The 14958-nt window shown below is 35.8% G+C and overlaps 1 protein-coding gene across 2 annotated transcripts in view; it reads left to right on the forward strand.

Moving 5' to 3' along the window:
• The window catches only part of EFCAB3 (EF-hand calcium binding domain 3), a 110443-nt gene that overhangs the window by 72614 nt on the left and 22871 nt on the right, over positions 1-14958 (forward strand). For both annotated transcript variants that reach the window (XM_081028222.1, XM_081028221.1), the window contains 7 exons: positions 2406-2459; positions 4078-4182; positions 5653-5706; positions 6301-6402; positions 6940-6993; positions 12805-12895; positions 14654-14730. In XM_081028222.1, the coding sequence (XP_080884348.1) occupies positions 2406-2459; positions 4078-4182; positions 5653-5706; positions 6301-6402; positions 6940-6993; positions 12805-12895; positions 14654-14730 (537 nt within the window). The remainder of the gene's footprint in view (positions 1-2405; positions 2460-4077; positions 4183-5652; positions 5707-6300; positions 6403-6939; positions 6994-12804; positions 12896-14653; positions 14731-14958) is intronic.

The following is a 14958-nucleotide window of genomic DNA, read 5'->3' on the forward strand; positions in this document are numbered from 1 at the left end:
GGAAAAAAGATAAGAGGAAAAGGTGAGGGAAGGATAAGAGAAAAGAAAAAGGATAGGAAAAGATGATATAAAGATATATACTTGAGGAGAAAGACTATTTTTTAAAAAACAGTATAACTGAGATGGTCTCAGGACAGAGTTGAAAAGACCCGAGACTGAAGAAAAGGAGGGAAATGGTTTCTTTCTTCACCCGCAGCTGAGCATGGCAGCTAACATTAGCATGCAGGTCACTAAGAATCTTGACTGGCATGAAGGGCTGGTTTTAGGTTTCATTACAACAGCATGGAGCCCCAAGGACTAGAAAGAATATCTTTTACGAGGGCAGGACTTCATTATTTAAGGATCGAGGTTTGGAGTTTTAAATACTTTTATTGATTCTTCCAACAAATATTTATTGAGTGCCCATAACATACCAGAATTATGGCATTGCTTTATTTACTGGGTAAATGTTTATACTATCTCTGCAATGTATTTACTAGAAACTGAAACTGTTTAGGGTACAGGAGGAACAGAGATATGGTGTTTGCCCTGAGAAGCAAATACAGTCTAGAGGGAAATGAAAAAATACAAGACAGCTAGTAAAGTTTGAGGATGAGGAACTCCTAGGCTAAGTGATAGATATATACTGAAGTTGGATTAGGCAACAAAAAGCAAACTGAATCTTATCTATTGTGTGTACCCTCTAACCTAGTGGTTTGCAAACTTTTTGGCCTCAGAACTTCTTCACACTCTTAAAATTTATTGAGGATGTTAAACAGCTTTTCTGTTTTTGTGAATTAAATCTATCTATTAATATTGTATTAGAAATTAAAACACATATTAATATTTATTAATTTATTTTAATATGATAACTATTAATACATGTTAAATAAAAAACTTTGTTTTGCAAAATAACTGTATTTTCCAAAATAAAACAAAAAATTTGGTGAGAAGAGGAACATTGTTTTACATATTTATAAATCACTTTAATGTCTGTCTGGTTTCTTATATTTGCTTCAGCATTAAATCTGTTGGGATATGTTGTTTTGGTTGAAGTACATGAAGACAATTTGGCCTCACACAAATGTATGTAGTTGGCAAAGAAAGGAGTATTTTAACAGCCTTTTCAAATAATTGTGGGTATTCTTCTTTGATATTACCTCAAAACCCATCAAGTGGTAGATTTTTAAAGTTTAGTTGTAATATGGGATCAGAAACCATATCAATAAACTTTTTCTACTTGGTTACATTAAAATCTGTTCATGCTTTGGTCATTTGGAAAATATCGGCTCACTGAATTATTCAGATTTTCCAAGTATTGGCACATTTCACTATTCAATATAAAAATATCACATTTGTTAATATCACCACCGATCTCATCAAAAAAGCAGTTAAGCATTGGGAAGCTATCAAGTCACAGTACAAACGTCAGGTTTCCAAAATTCACAATTTTAGTTAAAAACTTGAACTATACTATTAAAATATTTACTCTTAGTTGTTTCTTTAAAATGATAGGCTGACTGACTTTGTTCATTTCAAAATGTTTCCCAAATTCCAAACTCTGAATAACTATATTTTTTCCATCAGGCATTTTCTCAAGCGAAAATGGTGTTTCATGAAAAAGTAGCTAGTTTATTGGCAACTCCATCACACGAGTTCTTTTCCCCAAGAAATCATTGTATTTTAGTGTGTAGTTGAGGTGCTTTATGCACACTTCTTACTTTACTATACTATACTATACTATACTATACTATACTATACTTACTTTACTATTTAAAGGATATGTTCTCAAGGATTAAGATTTAATATTTTTAATAACTTTTGCTGCTTCACCAAGGACATTCTTAAGTGCAACACGATTTTGCTATAAGCATGTGCAGTGAGGAGCACAGTGACTGCTAGTAGTGTGTTGCCATGCCTTAATTCATGAGAAGATGCCAGCAGTTTTACCTGCCACCACTTTTTCACTATCAGTACAAATGTCAGCACATGAAAAGGCAAAGGGTATTGTATTGGGTGACTCCTGGGGTCCATGGACCACTCATTGAGAACTGCTGCTCTAACCCATCTCAGCCTTCCACTCAATGCAAGAGAATTATGTCTGACAGGAAGAGAACTGGACTATACAATGGAGCTGACTTCAAACAAACAAACAAAAAATTCATTCACCATAATATTCTAAAGATTTTTAACAGCAAACAGCTTATGAAATAAAAGGGAAGTTGTATTAAGTGAATGGATATACACTTAAAACTCAAATCTTCTTTCCTCTGGTATATGTTCTTGTGGATTAAAAATATAACAAAGATTCTAGAATAAAGAATGAAAAATTATCAGGATTCCATATACCATATCTTTATGAATTTTCTATGATTTTTCAAGTCTCGTTATCTTCATCTGAGTCTAAATTCTGAATTTTCTTCCAGAAGATGAAAAGGTTTACTTGGATATGTTGATGGATGCAGCAAACACTTTTACAGGTGAGTGAGAATTTGTATAAGACATTATAAAATTGAGATCTTGATACTTTGTAGAGAATTACCTTTTTAAAGCAGTAGTTTACCCCCCTCTAGCCATCATTAGTAAATTCACTCTGCTCCTTTCCCTATTTACTGATAATTTTGTCTTATTGACCATAGTTTGGATTATTAGAGATATAGGAAAAGTGTGAGCACCCTCAAAAAGAAATATTAACTTGTCCAACATTTTGGCTACTAATGTGTTCATTTCTCTAATATAGGTGAACACAGTGAATCTCGATGTCAAGTTTTTGTGTCAAGAAGTATGATCACTGTGAACAATCAGTCCCATCACTTAGGTCATGAAGTAGTAACAGAAATATCACTTGCCTGTAGAATTATGTAGATTATTCTATATACTATCAAAAGTCATTGAGCAGTTATACTGCCCCTGTGTTACTCTATGCTATATTGACCCATACATGGCATAGAAGTGTTATCTTCATTTAAAGAACGTTTTCAGGTACTGAATTTTACAATAACTCTACATAAATGAAGTCAGTTCATGGATTTAAATTTCACCCTACAGTTAGAAATAATGCTGTACTCTATTATGTTTTTCGTAATGTAAAATGATTAGGTCTCTTCATATTGTCACCTGAAACAAATAAAGAAACAAAAATTCATAGACACAGACAATAGTTTAGTGGTTACCACAGGGTAAGGGGTGTAGGGGGTTGTAGATGAGGGTAAATGGGGTCAAATGTACTCGTATGGTGATGGAAGGAGAACTGACTCTGGATGGTGAACACACAATGTGATATACAGATGATGTATTACAGAATTGTACACCTGAAATCTATGTAACTTTACTAACAATTGTCACCCCAATAAATTTTAATTAAAGAAAAAAAAGAGAACGAATGAGAAGAAAGAAGCATGTGTGTGCACGCATGTGGCCCGCATTAACTACTGCCCTGTGTTCCAATTAGGGGATAGATGGACCACACTGAGAGCAGTCCTTATCTTCCATTATTATTTGAGGATAAACTGGAATTAATTTCTGGGTGAATCATACGCATATAATATCTTAGAAAACTGTAGAGTTCCTAATCTTTTTTCTTTTCACTTGAATTTTACCATACCTTACAGGAGATGGAAAGGTGTATAAGAAAAGATTACTGGACAGTGTGAAGGCTTTCAAAGACAGGAATCATAAGAACCACTAACCGCAGAAATTTATTGAGATTTGCATTTGCTTTTTAAAATTTTTTTTCCACTGGTTTACTGATACTGAATTTATGCCTCATAACCATTCTTCTTTGGGTAGAGCTACATTGGAGGAAGTTATTGTTAGTAATATGTGGCAAGCTTGAACTTGTGATTTCATTTAGGTTGGTTATCCTTATCACAGTTCATCAGACTTGTCTAATTCCTCTTTTTCACCCATGATTACTTCAATCAAAAGGTGTAACACAGTGTTGAGGGAGAACTTACCTCCTCAACTTCAGCACTATCTGGGTTCCCTTAAATGGCCAGTGTTTCACTCTCCATTTGGGGTGAACGCCTACTCAAAGCTCGCATCTTCCACTTCTTGGCCTTATTTGTACTTCTTCTTTTCATCCTCTTCTTTCCTAAGGGAAAAAAGTCAGTGTCAGTAACCTGGACACACTTTTGAAGAACATGGGAATCCAGCTTGAGAAAGAGGCCTTTAAGAACTTACTGAACCGTGTGCCGGCTGACGGTAAGCAGTGCAGATACCACTGTATCTCGGGGGAACATTAGGGCTTCTATAAGAGGGCTTCTGAAAGTAAACTATTTTTTAATTTCTTTGAAAAACTTATGAAATATGTCAAGCATACATAAAAACAGAGGGCAATATAACAAACACTTGTGTATCCTCTGGCTAGAGTTAACAGATGTTACTGTTTTGCCATATTTGCTTTGTATATCTTCCTTCCTTCCCACCCATGTATACCTTTCTTTTTTTTAATATAAGATAGTTTCATTAATGACACAGCAAGACCAATTTAACCAGATAAAAATGTCAAAGAGGCAAAGAGGCAGTAGGAAGAAATTGCTGGGAGATGAGCCCCAGGCTAAGATTTCCCCATTAGAGGGCTTTTGATTCAGTCACAGAGCCTGTGAGTTTGATTAAAAACCTGATGAAAAACAAGCTTCAATCAGAAAGCCAGGCAGAACATCTTTCAGTAGAGCCAGCACACGCTGGCCCAAAATGAACAAATGGTTCTTCTCCCCTAATTCAGGGTTCCTGTTCTCAACTAGTGATTGGCAAGTGTAGCTAAGGTAGGCCACTGCTACCAGCAAATATCTGCTTTGCTACCCTTATCTGTATCTGACCTTAACGTGGAAAACAGTTTTGGCCTAGCTTCTAGTTTAAAACTTGACTTTCCCTTGGTTTAACAACACTGGTAATTATCAATCATTTTGTCTGGCCCCTCTTTTTATCATGAAAAAAATCAACATAAATCACTGTTTAATTGTGATATTCTCCCCACATATTAGCTGGGGGATCCTCAAAATGACTTCTACTGGAAAAGACACTGTTACCAATGAAGTATTTTAAAAAACCTTGATTTAAAAAGAAAGATTATATTGTTTTCTAACCCAACAGTGTGACTGTTTTGGTACCACTGGAATTCTTTCATTCATTAGCTAGCACAAACTATATGCAAAACACTGAACTAGAGAGTGAACAACTTATGCCTAGTGTTATAAATAAAATTAAGGCATGATTCCTGCTCTCAAATATCTTACAGTCCTATGGGATGGAGGTGGGGAACATAAGCAAAATTTAGAGAGTGGGAAGATGGCATATTGTGATGGCTTAATGGTCAGCTGTTTATGTAAATAAATGACGTCTAGATTCAAATTCAGTCTTGTCTACTGAAATACATTCCCCTTATTGGGTCTGAAGGGAGAGGCCTGTTAGAAGGGACTACTATTAAACTTCTTCTCCATATAAAGGGTCATTTGATACTTTATAGAAAGTGGTATTAATTAAATGAATGCTCACTTTAGATTATCATTTTGATCTTTTTCTTTCCGTTTCTTGCTTATTTTGAGTTAAAAGTTATGAAAGAAAATCATGAAAAACAGCTGAATTTTAACCCTTTATATTACAACTTAAATTTTTCATGTCATTCTCCTAAGTCTAAGAGTAGGTCTCTATGCCTGAATTCTTTTCTTACAGAGAATGAAATGGTTGATTTGAATGTGGTGATGGATGAGGCAAAAGCTTTTACAGGTGAGTAAGAAGTTGTGGTGAAAAGGAATTCATTATTTACTAACACCTAATGCTTTATAGAAAGAAAAAAAGATATTTTTAAACAGTTTTCTCTTGGGGCTATTACTGACATACTAAGTTGACTCCCTATAAATTTGATGGTTAAATGTTTGTTTTATAATCTTACTGTTTGATTTGGGATTTTTCCTGTATAGACCTATATTGTTTGTGTTCACCCACAATGTTTTCTACTTCACCATGTTTAAACAACCAAAATATAGGTCAACACTGTTTCATCTCAAGGTGAAGCTTTTGTAGGATAGCCAGGAAGTATGCTTACTATGTGTGTCAAAAGACCCCATAATTCAGAAATACAATTACATTTGACTTGTATCTGGAATTATATAGGCTTTTCTTTAGCTTGAATTAAAAGTATAAATTCTATATCTAACTTAACACACTCACATGTCCTTCAAATCTACATTGCTTAACAAGTTGCATAGTCAATTTGCTCTACTAATTAAGGATGTCACATAATTTGACATAATTTGAAATTAATCATTACTAGTCCATTCCTAAAATTCTTACAAATTAACAATTCCCATCTTTCCAAAGAAGAGAAGGTTGATGTCAGTAATCTGGACAACGTGCTGAGGAAAATTGGGCTCGTACTCACTGATGAGAAGGAGGAGCTGCCGAAAACTCTGCCAGGTCATGGTGAGGATTTAGCACAGTCTTTGAAGCTGGGATTTATGGGCTTGTGTGTGAAAACTTCTGATATTATATATGTGTATGTCCAATGAAACCTGTTCAGAAAAACACAATTCCTACACAAAAAGAAATCCTCTTCCTATCATTTACATTTAATACTGAAAATTGGCAACATCTTTCACAAGTCTCATACCATCAAAGCTGAACCATACTGTCACCCCGGGAGCACTGCCTAATCTAAATCATGGCCAAGGAAACGAGGGAAACCAGGGGAGGAAGAGAAGGAGGAAAAAGAAACAGGGAAATAAAAGCTGTTTTAAATCCAACCAATAGGTACATTTATATCAGTGAAAGCATTTTTTTTTTCCAATGAAAGCTTTCTTCATCTTTGGTTTCATTCTTACTTGAGGATAAAACAGAATAAACTTCTAAACAAATCTTAAGGGGTTATTTTCCCTGAAATTATGAATGTTGTGTTTTCTTTGTGCTTTGTTAATCTTTCCATCATTTAACCTGTATTCTTAATTGTGTCTTATATTACAGCTGATGGAAAAGTATGTAAGAATAGATTGCTCAAAGGTGTGAAGGCCTTGGATGGTGAGTGAGAGGCATGATAAAAGAGCAAGTAAAATAAAATTTTGATGTTTAGCATTTCTTTTAAATGTTCCAACATTGGACCAATTTATTGGTCCATTGTTATGACTCATAATTTACCATTCTTCTTTGGATGCATTGGCCTTTTAGGATTAAATTAAAGTATCTTATTACTGTAGGAAGTTTCTAACACCATTTTCTGGCTAGAACTGTACAGATTGGTGGTTTTCTCAACCAGGAGTCATTATACTTGCCCATTTCTCTCTATTGACCTCTCGTGGAAAACTAAAGCAGTGTCCCCTGGATAGGTTATGTAAAATACCCCATTTCCACTTTTCACACCAATTCTGTGTAAACAATTATGGTTTAATTTTTAATTAGAAAAATATTTTTAAAACACAAAATACTGTAAGGAAATTATCCAATTCTACCACTTAAAAAACTGATATAAAGAAATGAAAGTCATGGGGATGTAAGGAACAGCATGGTGACTATATTTAACTATATCATATTGTATATTTGAAGTTGCTAAAAGCATAGATCTTAAAATTCTCATCACAAGGAAAAAAATTGTAACTATATATGGTGATGGATATTAACTAGACTTATTGTCGTGATCATTTTGCAGTATCTACAAATATTAAATCAAATTGTACCCCTGAAACTAATATAATGTTATATGTCAATTATATCTCAATAAAACAAAAAGTGAAAGTCCTCCCACCTACCACTGATCTAATCCCTCCCCATAAGGGTAAATACTGTTTACTATTTACCATTATCTCAATGGTTATCTTTCTCCATTTTTTTCCTACTTTCAACAGACATATCTGAATCTAGGGAGGTCTATATGTTAACAGTTTCTTTGTGCCCTGTGCTTTACTCTCCAATTAGGAATTTATGATGCAGGACCATAATCAGCATTCTTCTCTCTTAAATATCAATACTTGTATTCTTATTTTTCCAACAATTATATAAACCATGTCCTTCTTTCCTAAGGACCAAGAGTCAAAATCAAAAAAGTGGAACCTCTTCCCATGGAAAACATGGGAATTAGACTCAAGGATGAGGAACTTGGGGAACTAATGACCCAAGTGTCAGCTGATGGTGAATATTATAGACATCATTATACCCTTCAGAGAAACTGAGCCCTTCTAAAATCTGCTGAACATAGCCTTTTTAGTATCATAATGAAGTAAATGTAACTCATGAAGAAATAGTATCTCCAAAAAATGCTTTCATTATTTTTCTTGAAGGCCACTGACTTTATTGATTTAAAGTACTTTATAAGGGCAGTGACTGTTCTGCCAAAAGAGAAACCAAATGGCATAAAACAGACCAGAGGTGAGGGTGGAAGTGAGAGAAGGGGCCAGGAATCCACTCAGAAAAGCTGGTAATTATTGACATGAGACTGGCAGAGAAAAGAGAAAGGAGAGGCATGCAAGAGCGGGAATTCCAAAAAAGTTGAAATGGTGAGGGGAGAGAACTCCTGGAAGACTCTGGAGGACGTGGGGGGGGGGTAGACAAAGGAGGACATTTGAAGAGGACAAGGACAGAGCCCCCACTTGACTGCAAACTCTGGAGACTCAAGGCTGGGGCTAGGGATTGGGAGCTCCCCAGAAAGCATCACAAGACGGCATCGCACCACTCTCAAAGGACCCAAAGCCGTGCTGGGACTACTTGGTGCTGGCTCCGCATGTGTCTTCTAGCCATTCCCGGAAGAGGTCTTCATCTTTCTTCAGCACCAGAAACTGCCAAGGACCGTACAGGCACCTTGTCAAAGCCCTTTTCACCCAGCTTCTTGCCCAGGACTTCACCAATCCCAGCCGGGCTCCCCACTGGCTTTTCCCCTGTGGGCTCTGCCATGAAGTGTCAGTGCTTTGGGGAGGTAGTCATCTTGATCAGCATTAATTGGCAGCTCCCGTGCCCTTAAATCCAGCTTCAGCTGCCTGGCTGCTCCTGCTCATACATACCTCAACCCACTAACCAAAAAATGCTTTTTGAAAGATATGTTGGGGATGCCACTTGTAGGACTTAGCCAGGCCTGGGAACGCCACACACTTAAGGAGCTGAATGAAAAATGAAAAGAAAAAAATTTATTTCATTCATAAGGGAACATTTAAGAGAAAATTTAAGAAAGTCAAATGATGAGGATAGAATGGTTGCAAGACAAAGAGCTAATAACCCTAAGGTAGAAAAAGGCCTCATACATTGATAAAAAAAAAACATATTGAGCGTAGAAAAATAGGCAAATATACAAATAGGTGATTCATAAAAGAGGAAATGTAAATGCCCAATAAAATATTGGAAGATGTTTAACCTCTCCAATAATGATGGAAGTTCAAAAGAAAACAAGATACAGAACGATTTTCACTCATCGGACAAGCAAAAATTAACAAGACTGAGAACATTTAGTTCTGGTGAGAGTATGGGAAAGGGGCTTAATGATATGTTTTAGGTAAGAGTTGCCATCACTATAGACCCACTTGGAAAAATCATTTAGCAGTATCTATTGGGGGGAAAAAATCTTCCCTTTTCTCTGTAAATCCAGCCGCCATTCCTCATCTGTAGTATACAGTATTTCTTTGTGCAGAGACCTGGTCCCTGTTCTGCCATTAACTTGTTGACAAATACTGTAACCTGACTGAATTTTAGTGTCTCCGTATGGAAAATGAGGCATTGAACTAAAAGGTTCTCTAGGGTTGCATCTTGCTCTGAAATTAACATAGATAAGCCAGGTGACATACTTAATGCAATAAATGGTAGTCATGACAACGGTAGTGGTGGTGGTCAAGATGATGGGAAAGATGGAGATGATATTGAAGAAGAACAAAAGGAAGAAGAAAAGGAAATTCTATAATCTGTTAATCATTTTTGCCTGTTATGAAAATATGAATCCTAATAGAAGAAATATTTGTTTATTAAGTATGACCTTTATAGTAAATAAATAAGGTAAGATGCAACTCAGAGCATTTTATAAGAAATAGCACTGGTCTCACTGTCTTCCTCATCCATTACTGTCCTTATTCTTGATATTTTCCATATAGACCAGGGGCTTTTGACTTTACTGTTTCTTCATGATGCTTGGGTTGTGGGGTTCTATGTGAAAATTTCTAAAACCACACTTATTAGAGATATAGGGAAACTCTAATATACAAGGTCTGACAATTAAGTTCGCAAACTTGTTGCAACAATGTTGCTAACCTTTTTTGATATCAGAAGCATTATTCATTATGAATTTGTACCAACTGGACAAACAGTTAACCAAGTTTACTATTCAGAAGTGCTGAAAAGGCTGCGTGAAAAAGTTAGATGACCTGAACTTTCGCCAACAATCCATGGCTCTTGCATCACAACAATGCACCAGCTCACACGGCACTGTCTGTGAGGGAGTTTTTAACCAGTAAACAAATAACTGAATTGGAACACCCTCCCTACTCACCTGATCTAGCCCCCAGTGACTTCTTTCTTTACCTGAAAATAAAGAAAATATTGAAAGGAAGACATTTTGATGACATTCAGGACATCAAGGGTAATACGATGACAGCTCTGATGGCCATTCCAGAAAGAGTTCCAAAATTGCTTTGAAGGGTGAACTAGGCACTGGCATCGGTGCATAGCTTCCCAAGGGGAGTCCTTCAAAGGTGACCATAGTGATATTCAGCAATGAGGTATGAACACTTTTTCTAGGATGAGTTCGCAAACTTAATTGTCAGACCTCGCATCATAGCAGCATTATTCATAATAGCCAAAAGGTGGAAGCAACCCAAATGTCCATCAACAAATAAATTATTATTCAGCCTTAAAAAGGAAGGAAATTCTGACACATGTTACAACATGAATGAGCCTTGAGGACTCATTGTTAAGTGAAATAAGCCGGTCACAAAAAGACAAATACAGTATGATTGCATTTACATGAGGTTTCTAGAGCTGTCAAATTCATGGAAACAGAAAGTAGAATGGTAATTGCCAGGAAGGGGGAAGGGCAATTGGGGAGTTACTGTTTCATGACTATAGAGTTTCATTTTTGTCAGATGAAAAAGTTTTAGAGATTGTGCACAATAATGTGAATATACTTAACAATACTGAACTGTACACTTAAAAATGGTTAAAATAGTAAATTTTATGATATATGTATTTTACCACAATTTTTAAAAGAAATTAATAATAATAATTTTTAAATTCTATTTCTCAACCACCCCATCCAATTATCCCCATTTTAAATCTTGGTAGCCCCTAACATAGCAGGCCCTTATTAAATATTTGTTTAATTAATTTGTAAATTAAACTTCCTTTTCTTTTCCTCTGTATCCCTGACCAGAATGGGAGACAATGTACCAAGTTTGGAAAGACTAGGGAAAAGTCAAATTATGCTCATAATAATAGGAAACCTCTAGAATTGGAGCCACTAAGTGAAGTCTGAAACAATAGTGAGGGCTCACGCTAAGCCTATGGTGTCAGAGGTATCTGTGCTTACCCATCCTGAAGACTAAAGGTACTCCTAACTCCTGTGCTAGAGGATTTACAATACCCTAAGACACGTTAGATCTTGAATATTAAAGTTGCTGATTAAAACAGTCGTAATCCTTTCTTCAGCTGCTCTTTTTAAATCAATAATACTTTAGACTGACTACAAGCCTGGAAGAGTGTGATTTTTTTGGTGCCTCTTCCTAGGCTTAAACAGTTTATGAAATTGTTCTTAATCACCAATCAAGGCAGTTGGGTAAAATTTTGTACTTGAACAACTTTCAATCCACTACATTGAATATGGAAATATATTACTATAGTATTTAAAAAACAAAACTTCCCCTTCCCTAAAATCCCAACAGTGTCAAATGTTCTGATTCTGTAAATCACACCCAAGGGTGCTGAGGGAACTACATTGAAAACACTGTGGCTCTAAAGCTAGAAGGAGATGGGGGTCATTCATCCCCTGGGCCTGAGCCTGAGAAGTGAATGAGGTCACAGTTGTGTGATGGAACAAACCCTTTATGGGATTCTCACCTGATTGAAGCCCAGAAGTAGAAAGTAGCACAACCTAAAAGTAGATAAATATCCAGATTTTGTGGGCATCTACCGAGTCTTTTTTTTTTTTTAATCTATCGTCTCTGTGAGAGATTGAAGGTAGTTTTTTTTAAAGTAATGATAATTTTGATCCAGAAGGATGACTTCACAGTGCCTTCCAAGCGCCTAAATTATTGAGCCTTTCCAGAGTTCCCAGCTGCGGTAGGTTTCCAGATTTTGAGCACATGTAATTGTTTAGAAGCAAATGCTTTCTAGGCTCTAAGATGAAGGCCTGGGAAAATTGATCAAACTCTGACTGAACACTCAGAGACTTTTTCTTCATGGTTTAATAGTATATGATTGTTTACTATTCCTAAGTTAGCAGCCCAGTTTTCTTGTCAGTGAACCACCTTATATACTTTACATTAGGAAGAGACAATTGGAGAGAGAAAACCAACAATAAAAGGGGGAAACCCCACCAACCTAGCTTCTGGTCTATAGCCCCTACTTCTCAAACTAGGCAGAAGTGGAAAGAGAAGGACTAGCGAGGCCATAGCAATAAAATCCATTCAGGAGTGGTTAGGGCAGCAAAACAGCACTGGAAGTTTGCTTAGAGATCTTGGAATAGAAAAAGGGGGTCCTTCCTCATGACCTTCCGACTTTGCACAAACTTCTAACTTGAATTTACACATATTACTATTCCTTGAGGCCCTGGACTTCAAACTCCAGGTCTTGAGCTGGGAAGGTTGCAAAAGAATATAGAGAAATTAATCTGTGATTTGATCCTTAATTGTACCTTCTGAATTTCAGACAGAGTTACTGACAACATGGCAGTTTCTGACAGTAAGTCAAAACTTAAGCTGAATCCTCTAAAAAAAGTACCCAGCTCCCATGGCAAGAGGTAAGCAATGAATGTATTAAGGTGATAAATATATTAAGATAAAGAATTATTAAGGTGATGAATATATTAAATACTCATAAAGGCTATGGTGAAACAAGTTAGAATGCTCTTAAAATATCTATTCTGTGATAGATTTAGTTATAAAACAAACATCTGAATTGAAGGTAAACATGTTTATGAAGAGAAAAATATATATGTCCTTTTTCATTGGAGAGACAGAGTTCTTCTTCCTGTTCTCCCAAATGAGAGGCTATTTTTGTGTGAGGGGACAGAATACCTTAGAGGGCTTAAGAAATTGTCAGCTATACATTAAGATATTTTGAGTGCCAGAATAAATTGAAGGATCACAAAGAAGACCTAACCCCCAAAGCAAGTCAGAGTATAGAGAAAAGGTCTGTAGCTCAAATATGGTCAGTAAATGAAATCTGGTACGTGAGCCATGACTAAGCTTGGGCAAAAATTGGGAAGGGAGGTTTGTGACAACAGCTTTGTCAAAAGCTAACAATAGCTGTTTCTTAGTCTAGTAACAACAAATTTCAATAAAGAGTAGCCACTAACAACTGAAAGTGAAAGCCTGATCATAAGAAGAAAAGCCTCTCTCCTCTCTCACAATTATCCATTTTCTTTGCCATTTTGAGAGTACTTCTCCTAGTGTCCCTGATGACCCATTGCTACAGGAATATATACAACCTTATAACAGCCAAATCCCTTGAGCTCATCACCCTGAATTACAAGCTGTCTTTTGAAGTAGTGACTTCCTTATCATTGAAAGTAGTCAAGCAAAGACTAGATAAGACCACATGTAGAGTGAATTCCTACATGAGATGAGAGGTTGGACTGGGTTTGGTCCAAGTCTAAGGTTCTTTGAGCCTTTGAAACATTATAAAATAAAAACACTATTTCCCATATTTTTAAAACTTTTAGTTCTACTAGTATCAAAGCTAAATGTATATTAAATAAAATTAATTTATAAAATAATTATTATAACTTTACTTTTAAATTACTTTATTATAAGCAAACGCAGTTTTGCATAATACATTTTTATGTTCTGCAACTAAAAACTTACTGTAAATCTATACAAAACTTCCCCAAAATATAATTGTTTTTCCTCTTCTTCCAGATTTTATTTTCCTGAGGAAATGAAAGGTCACCCAGGGTTCCAAACTTTCCAGAAGTGATAGATAGATAATATAGATACCTAGATAGACAATATAGATAGATAATATAGATATCTATATATGTATATATAGACAGAGATTGATCTACCTCTGTCTTTCTCATATTGCTAAAAAAATACCACTTGGCAATTCAAGTCATAAAATAATCATGGGTACAAAAGTTTTGCTGTAAGGACATTCATGATAAGAATATTTAAACTAGTTAAAAATTTGAAACAACTTATATTTAACAATAGGAATAGTGTAAGGCCTACATTCTTGAGTTTTTCCTCTTATGTGTGTGACTTAGGGCAAGTTATTTAATCCCTTTGAGCCTCAGTTTCCTCTTTTGTAAAATAGGGGAAATCAGATTTTTTTAAGGGGTAAGGGTTATGGGCAAGGATAGGGCAGAGGTGGACCTCAGTGGCCAACATTTTCTCACTGTCCATCCCACTGGCGAGTGGCAGTAACAGGTCCCTTAGGTGGTATGACTCTTGATATATTGTGATAGTTACAGTCCTCCAGTCAGCAAAAACTGATGAATGGAACTAATATTTGCTGGTTTCAAATATACATTAATTCTTTTCATGTCTTTTCTCAGGGATAAAGATTTACTAGGACTTCTCCCATGCCAGTTACGGCACAAACAAAGGAAGTTGAGTGCTGCACAAATGCAAGGTAATGAGAATCCTCCCCAAATGAAAACATAAACAAAAGCCCCTTAATATATCTGATCTTTTTTTTATCCTCTAAGAGAGTTTGGGGATTTTAAGGGTTGTCTATTAGCACTGTGTTAATTTGAAAGCAAAAAATACAATTTTTAATTCAATGTCTAATTTGTAGGAAGGAAGGGGATTTACTTTTAAATAGACATCTTCCCAGAATTTAGACAGTCCTGGCCAAATA

The sequence above is a fragment of the Rhinolophus hipposideros genome (assembly GCF_964194185.1).
Source record: "Rhinolophus hipposideros genome assembly, chromosome: 20".
Taxonomy (NCBI): Eukaryota; Metazoa; Chordata; class Mammalia; order Chiroptera; family Rhinolophidae; genus Rhinolophus; species Rhinolophus hipposideros.